This window comes from Astyanax mexicanus, chromosome 22, assembly GCF_023375975.1.
Source record: "Astyanax mexicanus isolate ESR-SI-001 chromosome 22, AstMex3_surface, whole genome shotgun sequence".
In the NCBI taxonomy this organism is placed as follows: Eukaryota; Metazoa; Chordata; class Actinopteri; order Characiformes; family Acestrorhamphidae; genus Astyanax; species Astyanax mexicanus.
The window spans coordinates 20,382,608-20,402,422 of NC_064429.1; the positions used below are offsets into that span (position 1 = coordinate 20,382,608).

The 19,815-nt window shown below is 39.4% G+C and overlaps 2 protein-coding genes across 2 annotated transcripts in view; one reads left to right on the plus strand and one right to left on the minus strand.

Annotated features, from left to right (window-relative positions):
* The first annotated feature begins 265 nt into the window (after positions 1-265).
* Positions 266-19,815, plus strand: part of sv2ca (synaptic vesicle glycoprotein 2Ca) — a 71,374-nt gene continuing 51,824 nt past the window's right edge. The window contains exons 1-2 of the mRNA XM_015608127.3: positions 266-475; positions 16,636-17,315. Of these exons, the coding sequence (XP_015463613.3) occupies positions 16,727-17,315 (589 nt within the window). The 5' untranslated portion in view covers positions 266-475; positions 16,636-16,726. The remainder of the gene's footprint in view (positions 476-16,635; positions 17,316-19,815) is intronic.
* On the minus strand, positions 6,635-8,129 carry LOC125787029 (E3 SUMO-protein ligase ZBED1-like). Its single transcript, XM_049470782.1, has one exon. It carries the CDS (start codon positions 7,797-7,799, stop codon positions 6,777-6,779), a length of 1,023 nt encoding a protein of 340 aa, XP_049326739.1. The 5' UTR covers positions 7,800-8,129; the 3' UTR covers positions 6,635-6,776.

The window sequence follows — 19,815 nt, forward strand, 5'->3', positions numbered from 1 at the left end:
ACCAATGTCTTTCTCTCTGTTCCAGTGTCTCTCTCTTTCTCTCTCTCTCTATCAGGGTCTCGCTCATTTTCTCACCCTATAACCAGTATCTCTTGCTCTTTCTCTCTCTCTACCAGTGACTCTCATTTTTACTCTCTCCCTATTTCTCTCACTCACTAGTCTCTCTCTCTCTCTCTCTCTCTCTCTCTCTCTCTCTCTCTCTACCAGTGTCTATCCCCCCTCTCTCTTTTTCTCTTACTCACTACCAGTCTCTCTCTCTCTCTCTCTCTCTCTCTCTCTTCTGAAGTGGAGCTGCGGAGGAGGAGGAGGAGGAACCTCCGGACTGCAGCTCTGGAGTAGAATCACTGCTCTCCAGCTCTCAGTCTCTATCTGAGGTTGTGGATGTTCCTCTGAGGAGAATCGAGAATCTGTGTTCACTGGACTCCAGCAGTCGCTTCACCACAATGGAGTACCAGAACCGAACCGCCGCCAAAAGGTAAGTTTACGCCTTCTAACGATATCTAACGTTAGCTAGTGTTTCCATTTTACCTGCTCATCTTTATCTACTGCTGTTTAACTACCTCAGTAAAACGAACCCGTGTTTAACCACTGTGGAAACAGAAACAATGAGTCAGACAAATTAGTTGTTTAGTTTTTATATTCTGGAAAACCACTTTATCACAAAACCTAAGAGAGACTCGTTTCAGTGAGCTGTTTTACCTCAGCCACGGCAATTAAGCACAAGTTAGCAGCAAATAAGCTAGCTAATTTTCTCCGCAGTTATTTAAACGGGACTGTAGTTTGTGAGTGTGTCTTAAACTTGAGTTTTTGGTCAGAAGTGTAAAAAATATCGAGTTCACAGTAAAAAGGGTGAGTAACTTCTGTAAAAATTGAAAATTAGCCGAGTTAGCTCGTGTTTAGCTGGGTTAAGTGGCTAATCTGTAAAAGTGTAGCTGAGTGACATGAGTCGAGTCGACTCGACCGTTAGAGTAGAACACAGTGAGCGCTCACTGCACTCAAACACACACACACACACACACACACTTCACAGAGAGAGAGAGAGAGAGAGATACAAATAAATACACTGAAAAAGATAAAACAAAAGAGGGAGAAACAGATAATAAATTATAAAAACACAGAGAGGTACAGACTTCAAGAAGACAGAGAGAAAAACAGATAAAAAGAGGAAAAGAGAGATTCAGACAAAAAGAGGAAAAGAGAAATACAGACAAGAAGAAGGCAGAGATAAAAAAAATACAGATAAAAGAGGGGATAGAGAGACACAGACAAAAAGAAGGCAGAGACAGAAATACAGATAAAAAAAGGGATAGAGATACAGACAAAAAGAAGACAGAGACAGAAATATAGATAAAAAGAAGGGAAAGAAAGAGTTTCAGAGAAAGAGAGATACAGCTGGAGAGGTAGAGAGATACAGATAAAGAAAGATATGCCTTAAATATATACAGACAAAAATAAAGGAGAGATACAAATAAGACAAAATAGAAATATAAAGAGAGAGATACGAATAAAACGGAAAGAGTTGCTGAGAGAGAGAGAAAGAGAGAGGTAGCCTGGCAAATAAAAAGGAGAGAGAGGCATACAGAGTGAGAGACAGGTAAAAAAGGAGAAAGACATAAAGATAAAGTGAGATATACTGTAAAATATATACCGAAAAATAAAGGGAACGAGATAGAGAGAGATACAGATAAAAAGACTTACAAAATATATACAGAGACATAGAGAGACAGAGAAGTATGGGACAGAGACAGATAGATAAGGAGAGACAGATAAGGAGAGAGATAAAAAAAAAGAAAGAGAGGCAGATAAAAAGGAGAGAGATACAGAGTGAGAGACAGATAAAAAGAAGGTAGAGCAAATTAAAAGAGTGAGGAGGTAGGGAGAGAGACAGATATGAAGAAGAAGAATGAGTGGCTGATAAAAAGAAGAAAGAAAGATATGCAAAAAGAAGGGAGGGAGAGAGAGATATAAAAGCTGGAGAGGTACATAAATACAGATCAAAATGATATATACAGAAAATGATATACAAATAAAACGTAAACAAAGGAGGGATGCAGATAAGTAGACAGATATAAAAAGAGAGAGACAGAAAAAAGGAGAGAGATGCTGAGAGAAAGATAGGTTGAGAGGCAGATAAATAGAAGGGGAAAGTCTGATTATGAATATACAGATACGCAGATAAAGATAAAAAGAGAAGAGAGAGAAGGTACAACGAGATACAAAGGAAGGAGAGAGGCAGATGAGAAAGAGAGAGAGATAGAAAGCAATAAGAGAGAGACATATATGGAGAAGAAAAAGAGATAGAGAGAGAAAGAAAGTTTCCTACAAAAAAGAGAAAGAAGTGAAAGGAGCAGTTAAGGAGCTAAGTTAAGGAGCATTAGTGTCCAGTCTGAGCAGCTCTTTTGGAGTCACACTGAAACACTGAAATTCATTATTTTGTTGTTTAAAAGATAACAAGTGGATAAAAGGGTGTCCAGGGTGATTAGTTTCTAAAATCTCATGAACAGAAAGTGTCCTACAGAGGTGTTTCACAGAGGATTTGAACGCTGCATGGTTGAGACAGACCAATGGGTCACTTGACTAATGGACTAATGTTGCTAATTTCTCATTTTTTTGTCTAAAAAGATTAACATGCATTGAGTGGTCCTGTCGGAGTAACAGTGTAAAAAATGTAAAAACTAGCCTTTCAGAAAGCTGTATTATAGCCTGTGCTAGCTTGCTGTAATTCATCATTTGGTGGAGTGTCACCAGCAGTAGAATTTTCTTTCAAAAAAGGCAACTTTCTCTGCAGTCTGCTGCCCTAGCTGTTTACTGCAGGTCTGTTGTTGTGTGCCATTTTTTGATGCCAAGCAAAAATAGATACGTCAGGCACTAGAGGAGGTACATATTTTGTTTGATTTCTGAATGTTTTCAGATGTGTACATGAATTCCCCTGATTTTATGCCATAAGATGGGTCTTAAATCTAAATATCTACCTTCCTTTGCTTAAATTTATACACCATTTTACTCCATAATCTCGTTTAACTGGCCAGAAGACTCCCAGGCCTCAAGGTTGTATCCTTGAGACAAGCACTTTGTCAGCCATGCCGCATTATGGGGCACTTTCGCAAAGTTCAAATACAGCAGCCTTCCTGGGTGAGTCAGGCTCATTAGAGTATATTTTAAGCAAATGGGCAATTTAGAGCTAAATAATTCATTATCTGAGAAACCGTATGATCTATAGAAGGTGAGTGAGTCCATGTCCAGTAATTTTATTACTACAGCTGTACTTCTTTCAGAGCAGGGGGACTAATGTGATTACGCTCTGTCCTCCAAGATCGGCATCCTAGACAGGGACTAATGCATGTGGCCGCAGAAAATGGTCTGCTTCTTCGGTATGTCTTCAGCAGCAAGTTAGCTATATATCAAGCCATCTACTACTTTCATCCACCATGCTTAATTTTCCTTCAAACCGCTGACACACTGTCACTGACACTGACTCTTTCTCTCAAATGCTCGCTCTGTTTACAGGGAACTACCAATGTTTAAGAAATTGATCATAATTTTAATATTAATGCAATATACCAATAGAAATATAATGAAATTTTGCCAATCTAGTACTGATTCTTTTATTTACATTTAAATACCCATTAATACAAGCTTAAAAGCTGTTAGGCCAAATTGTTTACACATTCGTATACTGTTATGTTTGCATTGGTGATTTTAATGGTTTTGTTAAATTAGGTAAATTAAAAAATGATTTATATATATAATTTCCATTATATATATAGAGTGCAACTATTATTCTTTAAAAAGTGCAGGCTAGTGCAATTTAAGACTTTTTAAACACATTTTTGTGAATAAATGATATGTTCAACAATAATAAAAAAAATTTAAAACATTTATGTTAAATTAAGAACCTTTATGTATTGTTCCTTTTTTTACTGCAGTATTGTTTGGGACAAAAAATATAAAAAAATTATCAGGGGCAAAAACATGTGATCGGGACATCCCTAATAAAAATACAAAAAAAAAATGAGTTTAATTATTTTTTATCATGAAAATGTCATGATAGTCAATGCTGACATGTTAAAATGGCAATGTAATAATGAGCAGTGATTAAAAATAGTATGTCTTTAAAATACTGCCTTTTAACCCTATCAAATGAAGCAGATGGAACCAAGTCAATTTTCTAGCATGACTGAGATGTCGCTCTCTATATGCACATTTCTTATATTTTCTTGTAATAATATATGTATATCCCTCCATATTTTGCTTATCTTGTCCCATCGCTCGCCGTAGATCACCATCCCAGCCTGCTTGGCCCTGTGCCTTTTTGTTCTCACACTACCCGGGCATGTGTAGCCCAAACAGTGGGTGGAGAGATCGTCTCAGTGGTGTAGAGCTGGCATGCCTGGCTGCACATATGTCCACTGCTTAGCTCAGAAACTGCATAGAAATCTGCACTGGAGCCCCCGTGGCTTTGGGTGCTGTGCTATGGGAGCAGGTTCCCAGCCCACCGCTCTGCCCATTGAAGAGCGTCTTTATTGAATCACCTACAGAGCGGAGCGGCCGGCCGTGGCGTAATTGAGAGCGACAAGCCTGATATAATCTCAGCCTCCTTTGCTTTAGTGTGCGGCGGTGTACGGCGGTATGCCGCATTATGATACATAGCTAGATCAAATGCAGAGGGTTTCCGGGACAGGAAGGAGATAAGAGAAAAGTGAAGATTAAAGTACAGATGTGAAGAGTAATGCTAAATTTGGAAGGGATTGCTGCAGTAAAATGTGGAAGTGTGAAGATAATTAAAAATAAAAGAGGTCACTTAATTGTTAGTTTAAGTGTATACATAGTTTGAGTTTTCTGGGAAAAATGGCCCCAAATTTCCTTAATATCAGAAAATATTAAGGATATTATAACATAACATGATTCCATTTTCAGATAATTGCCCCAAATATATTCTAGGGCTGGGCGATATGGAAAAAAATCTTATCACGATATAGTTTTTCATATCAGTCGATATCGATATATATCACGATATATCACACTTAAAGATTTCAAGTGAGAGAATAAGGGAGTGAAGATATCAACAATTTTAGTTTCAATTTTATTTAGTCCGTTTATTTTTGTCAGTTAACAAATGAACATTATACAACTGTATAAATAAATAAATAAAAATATAACTCAAATCCTGTATATTGAAAATGGGAACCAAAGATAAAGTAAACAGAACTAAATTCTTTGTCAGTTCCAAATAAATAAAATCTCTCATACAAAAAGTAAATTCTTTTTAAAAGAAAAACAGACCTGGTCAGTTCCATAAAATATTAAAACAAAAATGTCAAGCAACTTTCCAATGTAAACAAAAGATAACATAAAATTCACTCAATTGTGCTCAGCTTATGCTCAAACGCAAAATAAAGAAAGGCACAATAACTATTAGTGCAATACTGTCTCTTAAGTTGCAAGTTTACAAGTTGCGGGCCAGGAAGACAAGCCTGTCCACTGCCTCAGGTTTTAAAGCTGCCCTGTGGCAGGTCACAATATTTCCGCCTGTGCTAAAAACTCTCTCAGAGGGGGTGCTGGTGGCAGGGATGCACAAATAGCGCTTTGCCAGGCAGCTTACTCTTGGGAAGCTTGTCTCATGGATCTTCCACCACTGCAAGGGGTCCATTTCACTGTCTGCATATGGTGCCAGCAGGTAATTGTCAAGCTCCTTTTCCATGGTTTCTTTGTCACCAAGTCCTGTACTGGTGGGGTAAGATCTCTTAAAGAAACTGCCCAGTGACCTTTTCTGTTTCTTCTGGGAAGGGAGCAATGCAGCAGCTCCTTCCTCTTCTTCCTCTGTTCTGTGTGAAGTGGAGGGGTCTTGGTTTTTCTCCAGCATCTCAGACACTGCTCTCATTTTGATGGTTTTGAGTTTTTCTGGCTTGATATATTGTACCTTGAAGCGTGGATCCACCAGTGTTGCCACATCAAGCAGGTCATCTGTTTTCTGATCAGCATACTTTTCATCTAGGTATACCATGACAGTCTTTCTCATGTCCTTTGTGAGCTGAGTTTTACAGTCTGATGGCTGCAGAATCTGTGTTCTGAAGAGATGCAGCATCGGCTTGAGGTAGGACACACTCACATAAGATTCTCCAGAAAGTGAGTCAGTGAATTCCACTAATGGATTCAAGGCCTCATGCATGGACTCCACCACATCCATGTCCTGCCAGGTGGGAACCAAGTGCCTGGTCTTCTTATCTGCACTGAGTACCTGAGAGATGGCCTTGTGCTGCTCCAACACCCGTCCAATCATTTTTTGACGTGAACCCCACCTAGTGGGTGACTCTGTCATCAGCTTGTGTTGGGGAAGGTGATGCTGCTGCTGGGCAGTAGCCATCTCTCTCTTCTTCTTCCAGGAGTAAGTGAAAGCAGCCACCACTTTTTTACACACCCCCACAGCTCGCTCCACCCTCTTGTCTTTTCCTGCTTTCTCTGAGAACAAAATGTAAATATATAAGTTACATCTAATTAATTACTTAAAAAAAATATTTAATTAAAATGTCTATAAGCTAAAAAAAAAAGTTACTGCTAACCAAAAATAACTACTTAACTATTAAAGTTAAGGTTTAGTTAACTACTAAGCCTAAAATAAATAATACAAAATCCATTCATTAAAATAAAACAATCAGTTTAGCTTCTGAATAAAAGACTGACCATTTTTGTAATCAATTTTAACTTTAAAGTAACCAACTGTGTATCACTATTTTCCAGTTTCATTATTAATTTACTCTTACACTTAATGCTTAAAGTTAGTGAGATTTCAAGCTCATTCTTGCAGTTTGTCTGAGTTGGATATGCAATTTAAGTCGCAACAAATATAAAATTCTTCTCATCAACTTACCAACAGCAGAGTGAAGTACATGCCCGAAGCACTGCAGCCGTGTCCAGTTGTTAATTGATGTTGCCTTTACTATATTTGTTCCACTGTCTGTTGTGATGCAGACTTGTTTGGCTTCACTTAGTCCCCAGGATGCAAGTGCTTCTGCCAGTCCTAAAGCCATTATTTCGCCTGTATGGTCTTCAGGAAAGTAGGCGGTTTGAAGACATTTGCTTTTCAAATTCCAGTCATTGTCAATGAAGTGGGCAGTGAGGCTCAAATAAGGTTCGGAAGTGCGACTTGACCACAAATCTGACGTGGTCGCGAAGTAGGACACACTTTGCAGTTCGTTTTCAACTTTCTCTCTGCACTCCGTGTATAGCTGGGGAAGTGCCGTGTGAGAGAAATGTTTACGGCCAGGTAGTTGGTAACGGGGGTCAAGTACTTTTATCAGCCGCTTAAATCCGTCATTTTCAACCGTGTTTATTGGCATCATATCTTTTCCAATAAAATAGGTTATCGCATTTGTTATATCACCGTGTCTCTTCGTTTTTTTGTTGTATGGCATCGCGGCGGAGAAAGCAGACACTACGGTCTGCTGTTGCATGGGCATCACACTGGTTGTTGTTTTAGATGGACCACCGGTGCTTGCTTTGATCTGGGACTGTAAATGCTTGCATTCCGTGTGCTCTAAAGTATGGCACTGCTTCAGATGGTAAAAAAGATTGGTAGTATTACCTGTCTTTGTGGGAACATGCTTGCGACACAGTCTGCAGTGAACGCTGCTTTGCCTCTTGTCCGACTTTAAGTATCCAAAATACCTCCACACAACCGAATTCGTCGGACCATTTTTTTCAACGATTTCCTCATCATTTGAGCCTTGGGCTGTGTTGGTTGGGGGGTCTACCTGGGTAATGCTGTCGCTTGAGGTTTTTTTAACGTTTTCCGTCTCCATTTTATTTCCTTTTTGTTACTCTAGCTCTTAGCTAGCTAGCGTTAGCTAATTAGCATAGCAGCGTGCAGCTCTGCAGAAGCCCAAACATTAGCGTGTGACCTACTCGCCCCGGGTGGGGAAAGCTGTGGGCGTCAACCAAACCCGACGTAGCTCTATTCCAGCCACATGATTGGTTCAGCGTGGCGCTACTCTTAATCTCATTGGCTGTTTCCGTTGTCTGTCAGAAACATTCCTGGAACAAGTTATATCGAAGATTTATCGACTATGTCTTATTGTTCTATCGAGAAAAAGTTATTTCGCGATAATTATCGTTATCGTTTTATCGCACAGCACTAATATATTCCCAACAAAATATGGGCCGCTTTCAATTGCGTCGTCATTGTGTCGTGACTCCAGCCCATTTGTTATCCCACACACATCTCTCTTTCCCTCCTTGTATTCATTCATGTCTGCCGCCTTGTCTGTCTGTCTCTCTTTCTCTCTCTCTTTTCTTCTCCTCCTCCCCCATTTTCCGTAATAGCATCAGTGCCTGATGCAATCTTTTAACGTGAGATGTCCTAGCTTTCTCCTTATAGAAGAGGTTATTCGCTTTGTGTTTTGATGTGATTATATCCGCCTCCGACCATTAGGAGATTGGACCTGGCTGATTCCCACTGTCTGACACTAATGAAAGAAACCACCTCCCTCCCACCTTAATTTCAGTTAGTCAGCTGAGTGTGCGGATGTGTCCGTCAAAGTCAAAAAGAGTGGCAGATTTGCACAAGCAACAAAACAACTTGTACCGTATTTTTCGCACTGTAAGGTGTAACAGATTATAAGGTACACTATCAATAAATGTCTATTATCTGGTCTATTTTTATTCGTAAGGTGCACCAGATTATGAGGCACATTTCATGCTACACTAGTAAGGCACAGGGGTGTCGGCATGTTTTCCTTCTAATTCAGCAGGTCTCACCTGACATGTAAAGCTAAGCTAAGTTAAATAAACAAAACTGTAATCGAAAAAAAAAAAAATCAGACTAGAAAGACGAGTCAAACAAATTCTGAATATTAATCTACACAGATTTCTCTCCTGTTCGTTTGGGTGAGTGAAGCGCTTCCATTTATAAGCTTAGATTTCCAGATTTCCACTAAAGCTAGAGCATTAGCATTAGAGGCTAATGCTGCCTGACAGCTCTACACTGAGAAACTCTGAGTCTTCTGGTAAGCCAGGTAAATATTAGCTAGCGGTTCAAAGCTTGTTTTAATACAGTAAACACACAGTCCGGTATTCTCACCTCTGAACAGCAAAAGAGCTTGCGCCTAGCGCGGTTAGCGGTTAATGCTAATGTAGCTCCAGCAGTGCTAGCCAGGGTTAGCAGCAGGCTACAGGCCGATAATACGCAGCTCTAAATAGCAATTTTAGAGAGCTGGCGCTTGGTGCATTTAGCGGCTAATGCTAATACTGCTGGAGAACTAAACTAAATCTTCTGTATAATGCTGCACTTAGTGGAGTGGCTTTGTTTTGCTTCTTAAAACTTGACTGACAAAATTCATATATAGAGCGCACCGAATTATAAAGTGAACCAGATTATATGGTGCACTGTCGATTTTTGGGAAAATTTAAGGATTGGAAGTGTGCCTTATATTGCGAAAAATACAGTAGTTGAGAAGTAACCTTCCCAAAGCAAACATCGTTGGTAATTCTATTACACATTCTATTACCTTTATTGAAGTAATGTTGTATTTTGACTATGAATTAATGTTAGGTTGTAAAAAAGATTCGATCAGTGGTTTAAAATATGCTTTTTGATGCTATTTGACCTTCAATTTGAAGTATTTTGGTCTATTTTTGGACTTGGCTGATTCCCACTGTCTGACATTAATGAAAGAAACCATCTCCCATCCACCTTTCTTTCAGTTAGTCAGCTGAGTGTGCGGATGTGTCCGTCAAAGTCAATAAGAGTGGCAGATTTACACAAGCAACAAAAGAGTAGTTGTGTAAACTTGCACTACTAATATAGCCAATATGGCATAAATATAATATCACAGTATTTCAAAGAGGGATCATTATGCACAATGATTTACAGTTTTCAGATACAGTGTTTTAGGGCTGGGCGGTTAATCAAATTACTACTTTAAAGCGATTTTTCAAATAGGGTACTAGAAAATGTACATCTTTACATATAGATGCTTCCAGAGAGAATCTCAGTAGATAGATATTTGCAAATATATGCAAATAAGTTTATTTCCTCCATTAAAGTTAATTTCTAATTTAAAAAGTATATAACTGCACTATGTTATAATATAGATATTATAATACAGTAAAAAAGTCTAATCTAAATCTAGTAAATCTAATATTTTCTCCCTCCAAAAAATACAGAGAACCAGCAGCATAAAAAAATTAACCATAATCTTAATTGTGATAAATCAAAGTATTGTTTTTGTCTGACATTTCTTAGTTTGTTTATTTAAGAAAAAAATGCATATGTAAATGGAAATCATTTATATGGGACTTAGGTACTTGTTGGTTTTGTTATAAAAATGTTTTAATAATAATTAATATTAATATTTAATTAAAAATTAAAAATAAAAACTCTTCTTGTTTTTTTGCATTGACAAAGTATCTCATCGGGACTCAGTCTACCTAACACAACCTAAATGTGAAGAATACTGTGTTTCTTAATATGGAGATCTAATTAATGGATTGCAGTGTCAGCAGAAAAACAATCCCCTTATGAAGCAGCACTGTGTGTTTCAGCCTGCCATATACACTAAAACATTCACGCACGTGGATCTTGACCTGCTGTTTTTTCACGCACCCTGCGAGACCAGCGAGAACAGAAACACCATAGATCATCCAGACAGAGGCTATCAAGAGTGCAAGGCCTATTTTCAGTCCTCCTGTGAGTGATCATGGCTAAACTGTACTCTTAAGTTAACTCACACACTCTCTTCGGGATTAGAAAACTTTGAAAGAACCTGTGACAGTACCCAGTTACTTAAATGTCAAGTTTCACAGTTGTTTATATACTGCGGGTAACATTCTGTAGCAAAAGACACTATGGCTGGGTATTGTTTAAAAAATTCTGATACAGATATGCAAACAGTAATTTTTACGATACTTTTGACATTGATTTTTATTTCTCTGCCCGGACCCGACCCGGCCCGAGGAAAGTGATGGAGAATTTTGGGTAAGTCCAGGCTCCAGGAAATAGTCTGTGATGTTGTCATCTAAATTTTTAATACTATTTTTATTTTATATAAAGCTATGGCCTGATAAATCACCATATACCTAAGTAACAAAGTATTATTGTTAACGAAAACTAACAAAAAAACGAAAACTGAAAGTGAAATTTCTCCTTAACTAAAACTAATAAAAATAAAACGAACTGAAATTACAGATTGAATACCCTCATTTTCGTGTTTGTTAATTTATTTTTAAGCGCTGTTTTCACTACAGCAGTTTAACAGCGGGTGGTGTTGTGCCGTTTCTGTTCGCAAAGTGGAGCCGGATTTTGCGGGGGTCAGATTTCGGCAGCGTGCTGCAGTGCGCAGAGCGCCTCGCGGTCCGTGGAATTACTTATATTTACAGCGCTCGAGCTAGCCGCGAAATAACGACAGAAAACCCTGAGGAAACTGCAGAATTCTGTATGGGATTAAAAACCTGTTTTGTAGAGAAACAGGAGATGAGGAATATTTGAGAAGCAGCTGTAACTTTACCTGTGAGTAACTCATACACCAGAACACCCCACGCTGCAGGATAAACTGATAAATCTGATCATTTCGGTGGTTGGTTGGTTGTTGGGGTTTTATTGCCACTCCAGCACAAATGTGGCTATTTGTGGCGAAATTTCCGTAAAAATTAGTGAAACCTGTAGAGTTTATTGAGTTTTTGCTGTATGATCTCCTCAGTGAGAATCTCTAACCCATAACCAATCAGTGAGCTCCAACTGCTTACCCCTCCTACTGCTCTTTCATTGTGGATTCGCAGAATGTCTTAAACGTCCCGTTTTTCAAAGTACAGCTTTGGCACGTAACGTGGTTAATATACCGTCATATTTAAATACCGTGGTATACCGAAATACCGTCATAGCGCCCAACCCTACACAGGATACACAGCAACATAAACATTATATACGGACAGGTAGTTTAAAATATTTTTGAATGCTAAAGCAGTAAGGTTTGCCTTTCCTGAAACTAAGGGGCCGAAGCCATCACCTAAAAAACATCTCCAAAGCATTATCCCTCCTCCGCCAAACTTTACAGTTGGCAAAATGCAATCAGGGGAGTAATGTAGCATTTGTCAAACACAGACTTGTCCATCAGACTTCCAAATAGAGAAGTGTGATTCTTCACCCCACATACTCTTCATAGATATCACATTTCACTATTGTTTATATACTGTAGGTCATTCTTTCTAGCACAAGGTAGTTCTTGTTCTGATGTTAATGCTTGATGTTTAAAACCAGCTCATATTGTGTATTTTGAAGCTGAAACGGGGAAAAACTACAGTGCAATACAACAATTATGGATTATGGACTAGATTTAATGTTTAATTAACACTAATCTATGTGCTGTAATATATAATAAAATAACAAGCTCTGTAAATAGATGTATTTTATTTTTAACATATAGGAATAAATACAGTATGTAGCATTACCAAAATATTCTAATTAGGACTCAACAGACCAGCAAATTATCTCTCCGCTACAGAAACTAGCTCTGTCACTGGTGATGAAGCGCCTGCCCCCAGTGCTGATCAGGTGAATAGGGGGGGTTGGGGGGTGTCTTTTTGTAGCAGGGCCCAGTGGCGAGTTGCAACGCTGCTGTCAGAAAGAGAGCGGAGCTCTGCCTCACTGCCTCGCTGACAGACAGCCGGTCCACATCCATCCAGCAGGCCAGATAATGGATCGCTCCCCCGCCTGACCACTCAGCTCCCCACCAGCATACAAACACAATGATAGTGAAGCCGGCCGCTGGGCTCTTCTGATCCCATCAGAGTGTGTTAAGGCCAGCAGTGCGTTGTCTGGCGGGAAGAGCATGACTCTGAGCATATGGTGCATTCATACACACTGAGGGATGGCTCTACGTCTCTGAGTAAGCCACATAACTTTACAGGTGCTATTTGAACAAGTGGGCTTTGCTGTTGCTGTTGTTCTTTGCTTTATTGTGTCGCAGTATATCACTGTATTATGGAGGAAGGAGAAGGAGTCACACTGCCTGTTGTAGAGCGCAGTGGATGCTCCGTTATGTCTTTCTGACATTGTTGTACTAGAGGTATTTAGATTCTAAAAACAGCACAACAGCGCTAAGTTTCTGACTGTCCACATTGATTCATATCTAGTGCTAGAACCATTGAGAGATTCTGTTTACAACACAATGTGCGTTCTCTCAGTCTCTATCCTTCTTTTCCCACCTGAAGAAAAACTGATGTTCATCCGTCTCTGCAGAGAGTTGACATTGCCCCTGTTTGTTTATTGAATTCCCAACCAAGGTTTCGACCATCAACTCCCAATTTATCCCCCTCCTTAAACTCCTATCCTTTCTTCTCCTGCACCCCTGTGCAGTTTCTAATGTATGTAAGGTTCTCCCGAAATGTCTTAGTCAGTCAGAGGGACACAGAGAGAGAAATGTAAGGCAACTGGACCAGACTGTCGACAACTGGACCAGAATTTTGATCAACAAAGCTGCGCCCATGTGTGATTTTCTGTCTGAATGAGGATAAACTTGCAATCTGAACATCCAGCCTCCTGATTCTTGAATCTGACTCGATAAAATGTGACATTGAAGTGTTTTCCCTAATTTACACGACATTGAAGTGTTTCCCTAATTTACACGGCCAATTACCCAACCCACTCACTATACCTCCGCCTATCACTAGTGATGCACCAACACACCAGGAGGGTGAAGACTAACACATGCTTCCTCCGATACATGTGAAGCCAGCCACTGATTCTTTTCGAGCTGCTGCTGATGCAGCATTGCCGAGCAGCCAGTGCGCATGGAGGAAAACGCAGCGACTCGGTTCTGATACATCAGCTCACATACGATCTGTGCTGCAGACATCACCCTAGGAGTGATGTGGGGAGAGAGCGCCATCTACCCACCCAGAGGGAGCAGGGCCAATTGTGCTTCCTCTGAGCACTGTCAGCTTGATGGCAAGGCTGCATGAGCTGGGGTTCGAACCTGCGACCTCCCTCTCATAGTGGCAGTGCTTTTGACCACTGGACCACTCGGCACTTATTTCAACGATATATATTGCAAAATTACAGAGATCCCGGCCAACCGAGAGCTGAGTTAGCACTTTAGAGTCAAGTGATCACTCAAACCTAAAAGAAAACTGCAAAACAACAATAATTGGCCATTTTAATCTGGCATTTAAATGTTTAAATGGCATTTTAAAAGGTTTAACTAGAAATATCTGCACAAAAAACTGTACCAGACTGAGGTGCACAGCTTTTATCAGGCTGTCAGTGGCTGCGTTTACAAGCACGTGCCCAGCCATGTGGAGGGCATTCGGTTACCTCCTGTTTACGCCCCCTTCCCCTCCCCTTCGTGCTTCTCAGGCAGCAGCAGCCTGTCACTCACACAGACACAGAGACAGCTGCTCACTCAGAAAATAACAACACTGTGTTTTTACTTTTTGTGTCATGAATCAAAATATTGCAACAATGATGTGTTTGATTTAATTTGATTTAATTTAAATGTGACTATTGCAAATGCACACATCGCAATGACGATGCTTAAACGATATATCGCGCAGCCCTACTGCTGATTCCTGAAGGCTGAATTTCTAACATCACATATGAAAGAGATTCAAATCTAATTTATGTCCACACAGCACTGAAAAAAATATCTATTCCACATTCAAATGCTAAAATCAGATTTTTGCTACTTCACCTTGGTAACGTGAACATCTCCTGAACCTCCTCTCAGGCTAAATTGAATTGGCCGTGGTGAATCACCTGTGGAAAAGCTTTTAGTTTAGGCTGAGGTTTAATCTAGATCTGGGAAACCTGCCCGTGAAGGATCAGGGGATATAGTGAGTCCAAAAAAAGGCTTAGTTTTAAATACCCCTCTGCATTACACCATATAAACCTAATTACATTGGCAGCCTTATGCAATGCAGACGTTCTGAAAAGTTGGAGCCCACTCTAATTTAATGATTAATTTGTACGAGAGCTGAATACAGAGCAGTCACCTTGCAGTGGGCAGTGTGACAGTGCATAGTAAGATAATGTTATGGGGTCCAGTAGTCAGTCAGTGATGGGAGGCAGTGAGAGCTCTCCTGACAGTGCTTCAGCTTTCATTAGACCTCCACGCTGCACAGCTCCCAGATCAAGAAAGAGAGACACACACACTCTCACACACTCACAGTTCCTCCATGAGTTGAGAAGACCGTGTGCTTTTATATATTTCTATTAACTAACTATTAAAATATTTGTTTCTACTGTTTACTGTTTCTTAAATTATATGCGATAAAATCTGGAACAAACAGACTGATGCGGACAGGTATCCATCCATAATTTAAAGCCCCATATGCTTACTGTTCTAGACATAATGTTAGCTTTTTTCTAGTCTATTAGTGCATTTGATTTCATATCACGCAGACATTCTGTGCCTGTGGCTGAATCATTTTTAAGAAATGAATGTTTGAGGGCACTACTGATGCCTGAAAAATCCACTAGTAGAATGATTTTTCTCATTTTCCTTATGCTTTTTACCTTTGTAACCTTACATTACCAAAGTAATCTATCAGAAAGAGATCTGTGCATGGTTCTCAAATCTACTCCTGGATAGCAGAATGTACAGTGGCTTACAAAAATCACATTTTGTCACCCTAACACCAAAAGTAAATGTATTCTATTGAGATTTTAAGTGATAGACTAATGCACAGTAGCACATAATTTTGAAGTGGAACGAAAAAATAATACATGGTTCTAAAAATTTGAATCAAATATCAATATATCAGTATGCAGTAGGGCCACCTTTTGAGACTGAGATTTTTGCCCCATTCTTCTCTGCAAGAGAGCTCAAGCTCAGCCAGTTTGAAGGGAACAGCATAATTTTTTTTATTTCAATGTCTTTCCATAGATTCTCAAAGGGATTTAGGTCAGGATGTTGATTGGGCCATTCTAACACACATATTCATATTCCACTGTAACATATACATATTCCACTGTAGCTCTGGATGTATGTTTAGGGTCATTGTCTTGCCGGAAGGTGAATCTAGTTCACAGTCTCAAGTCTTTGGCAGCCTCCAACAGGTTTTTTTTTCAGGATTGCTTTGTTTCTAGCTCTGTCTATCTTCCCATTAAATCTGACCAGCTTCATAGTCATTGATGAAGAAAAGCATTCTGACAGCATGATGCTGCCACCACCATGTTTCACAGTGGGGATGGTGTTTTCAGGGTGTTAAAGGTAATGAGCAAAATAAATTAAAAAAAACACTTGGATGTGTTCTTCCTTTTTTGTTTATCTCATTACCAAAATATTGGATCGGGACTCGGTATCGGCAGATACTCAAAATCAAATGACTCGGACTCTAGTCATGTTGCGAATTATCTGATTAATCTTTTTAATCCATTGACACCAATACTATAAATATGTGATTTGTCTCTCTGCTTCCTCATCTTTTTGTTTATCTAAGGAAATGCTGTCATCCACCTTTTTTCACTGAAAAATGTCTATAAAAAAGAAATGGAAGTGAAAGTTCTAGAGTTGTTTAACTGCCTGCTTATGCACATCTTCCACACTGAGATCTAAAATCACAAGTAAAAAGTGACTTAACAACTTTTGCACTATTGTATCTCAACTAAACATAACATAAGCATCCTCTCTCTTCTTCTTTTAGACTCCACCAATGAGAGCCAGGGAGTTTGAGGCTCTTCTTTTGTGGTAACTGCAGACGTCGCCCTCTCCACTGACCGGGTCCTTTCCAGACCATGGATGACACAGACCCCCGGGACCGGACGTCCCTGATGAAGGGGGCAAAGGACATCGCCAAGGAGGCCAAACGGCAAGCCACTAAAAAGGTGAACAAGGCCGTGGACCGGGCCTCAGACGAGTACTCTCACAGTCGTGCCTACCAACGCTTCCAAGACGAAGACGACGGTGACTACTACAGCCAAACCCAGGGGAACTACGAGGGTGGTCACGCCAACGATGAGGAAGGATCCAGTGATGCCACTGAGGGCCACGATGATGAAGACGAAATCTACGAGGGCGAGTACCAGGGCATCCCATCAGATGCTAAGCCTGGGGTCGGGCAGGTGGCTCTGGGGCGGCCTGTGGCGGACGGCCTGAAGGACCGGAAGGAGTTGGAGAGCGAAAGGCAGGCAGATGAAGAGGAACTGGCGCAGCAGTACGAGCTGATCATCCAGGAATGTGGGCATGGGAGGTTTCAGTGGCAGCTCTTCCTCACACTGGGACTGGCGCTCATGTCGGACGGGGTGGAGGTTTTCGTGGTGGGCTTTGTCCTGCCCAGTGCTGAGACAGACATGTGTGTGCCTGATTCAAGCTCTGGCTGGCTTGGTAAGATATCTGTTGATTGGTCAGTGTTAGAGGTGGGCGAAATGACCCTAAAATAATATCACAATATTTTATGTTATTTTTGCGATAACGATATTCTTGGCGATATGACAAAACATTCAAATAAAACATAAATACACTACTGCATGAAAATGAAAAAAAAAAATGTAATATTAATATTGCATACGATATGATATGGCACACCTATAACTGAAATATAAAAAAAATACAAGAAATTTAACAGATTTGTAACAGAAGTCAATGATCCAGAATGTCATGATACTTATACTACACTTCAAATATCTCTATATATCCAAAACTAAAGTAAAATGAATGATACTGGACATATATATTCTGTCTCTAGTAAATATATATAATATATAATAGAAAAATGAGAACAGTGCGATTTTTCCTTTTGCTAAAAACATAAAAAAAGTAGTAATAAGTGTAAGATAATAAGATAATTAGGGGTGGGTAATATGTCACGATATTTCAGGATATAATATCATTCACAATATTCAAAAAAGTTGCCGATATTATCGCTTACTATACGAAATGGCACACCCCTAGTCAGTGTATGACGAGATGCATTGTTATACAGTTATTAAAATGTAGCTTCTGCTGAAAATGATATAATGATTAATGATTGAAAACATTTTTCACTTGATTTACATTTTAGTTTTAATTTTTATGGATGTCTCTAATGTGTACAGTACCACTTTTACTACATTGTAAATGAATACTGGAGGCATACAGACTATGAAGGAGCACATAATGAATCATGTAGTAACTTAAAAGTGTTAAACAATACAAAATACCCTGTTAACACTTATCTGGGGAGCTGTTAACTTGGGTTTTTTTGAGGCTGGTAACTCAGAGGTAACTTTGTCTTCCTTTCTTGGGGTGATCCTGATGAGTGCCAGTTTCATCATACCATTTTTGATGGTCTTTGCTACTGCACCTGAGGATACTTTCAAAGTTCTTGAAATGTTTCATATTGACTAAAATTCTTTATTTTTTTTTCTTAGTTCAGTAGTTTGGATTAGTTTTGGATTAGAACATTACTCAAATAGGGCTAATCACTGTATACCAACTCTACCTCTTCACAACTTTACAAATGACGCTCTCAAACACAGTAAAATGGCAAGAAAAAGTTCAGCACAGCTGTTAACTGAAAGCTGTTGTTCAAGGTGACTCTACCTCATAAAGCTGGCTGAGAAAATCCAGCCAAGATGTGCAAAACTGTGATGTAAGCAAAGAGTGCTACTTTGAAAAATCTAAAATCTAAAGCTTATTCTGGTTTGTTCAACACTTTTTTGGTTATCAAATATTTCCAAATAATTTTTCTCATAGTCTGGAAGACTTATAGGTAATATAATTTGATGGGGGCATTACTATTAATTTTTGTCCAATTTCTTATGTAGAGTTTCTGCAGGGTGTTTGAAATATACTTTTTAATCACAGCAATTTTTTTTCTACTGTCGACTCATCAAATGAATTGGAATTGCCTTACATGCGTCACAAATTAATCAATCAAGCCTGAGTCAATCTCTCTCCCTCTCTCTCTCTCTCTCTCTCTTGCTCTTCCTCTCTCTCCTCTCTCCTCACTTCCTCCACGTCCTTGTGTGTCTGGGGAGAGCCCTGTGGGCATCGCGTGGTACGCTCTGCTTCTTTCTCTTTCATGCTCCCTCTCTCCCTTTGTCCTTCCGCTGTAAGTGGCTTTTAAGGCATAATCGCACGTGGCCACCCGTGACCACCACTGCAGCCTGGCCTTTGAGATCTGAGATGTTCATCAGATCTGGAGGGCTTTTCTTAGGTCCTCACCCCAAAGAGGCAGAAATACAGACTAAAACGTGACCAATTTATTTTCCGTTCCTTACCGTTTTTGCTTTGTTCTCTTGTTTTTGAAGACAAGAATGCAACGATATGCTAGATGGCATTGATCAGGAAATAGTACGGAGTCCCTTGACTTTTGCCATGTCTCATGGAAGCTTGGTGAGGGTCCCGATACAATGTATGTTTTACTGCATCTTGACAGGTAAACTTTTAGGGCGTTTTTTAGAGTTGACGTACCTATATTAAACTAAAAATAATAATAAAACTGTTATGGCCCTAAAATAATATAAAAATATTTCATGATATTTTCACGAATATCTCGATAATTTTATTATTGCATATGATATATGTCACACCCCTAACTGAAATATTAAAACAATACAAGAATTTTATCAGATTTGTCAGATCCAGAATGTCATGATACTAATACTACACTCCATATATCTCCATATATTCAGGACTGAAGTTGAATAAATTATTCTGGACAGATATAATCTGTCTCTAGTAGATATATAATGAGAACAATGTGAATTTTTCTTTTGCTAAAAACTGCAAAAAAGGAGTACCCTAATGTTATAATTAGGGGTGGGTGATATGAGACGATATTTCAGGGTATAATATCGCTCACTATAATAAAAAATGTTGGCAAAATGATTTTGCACGCCAC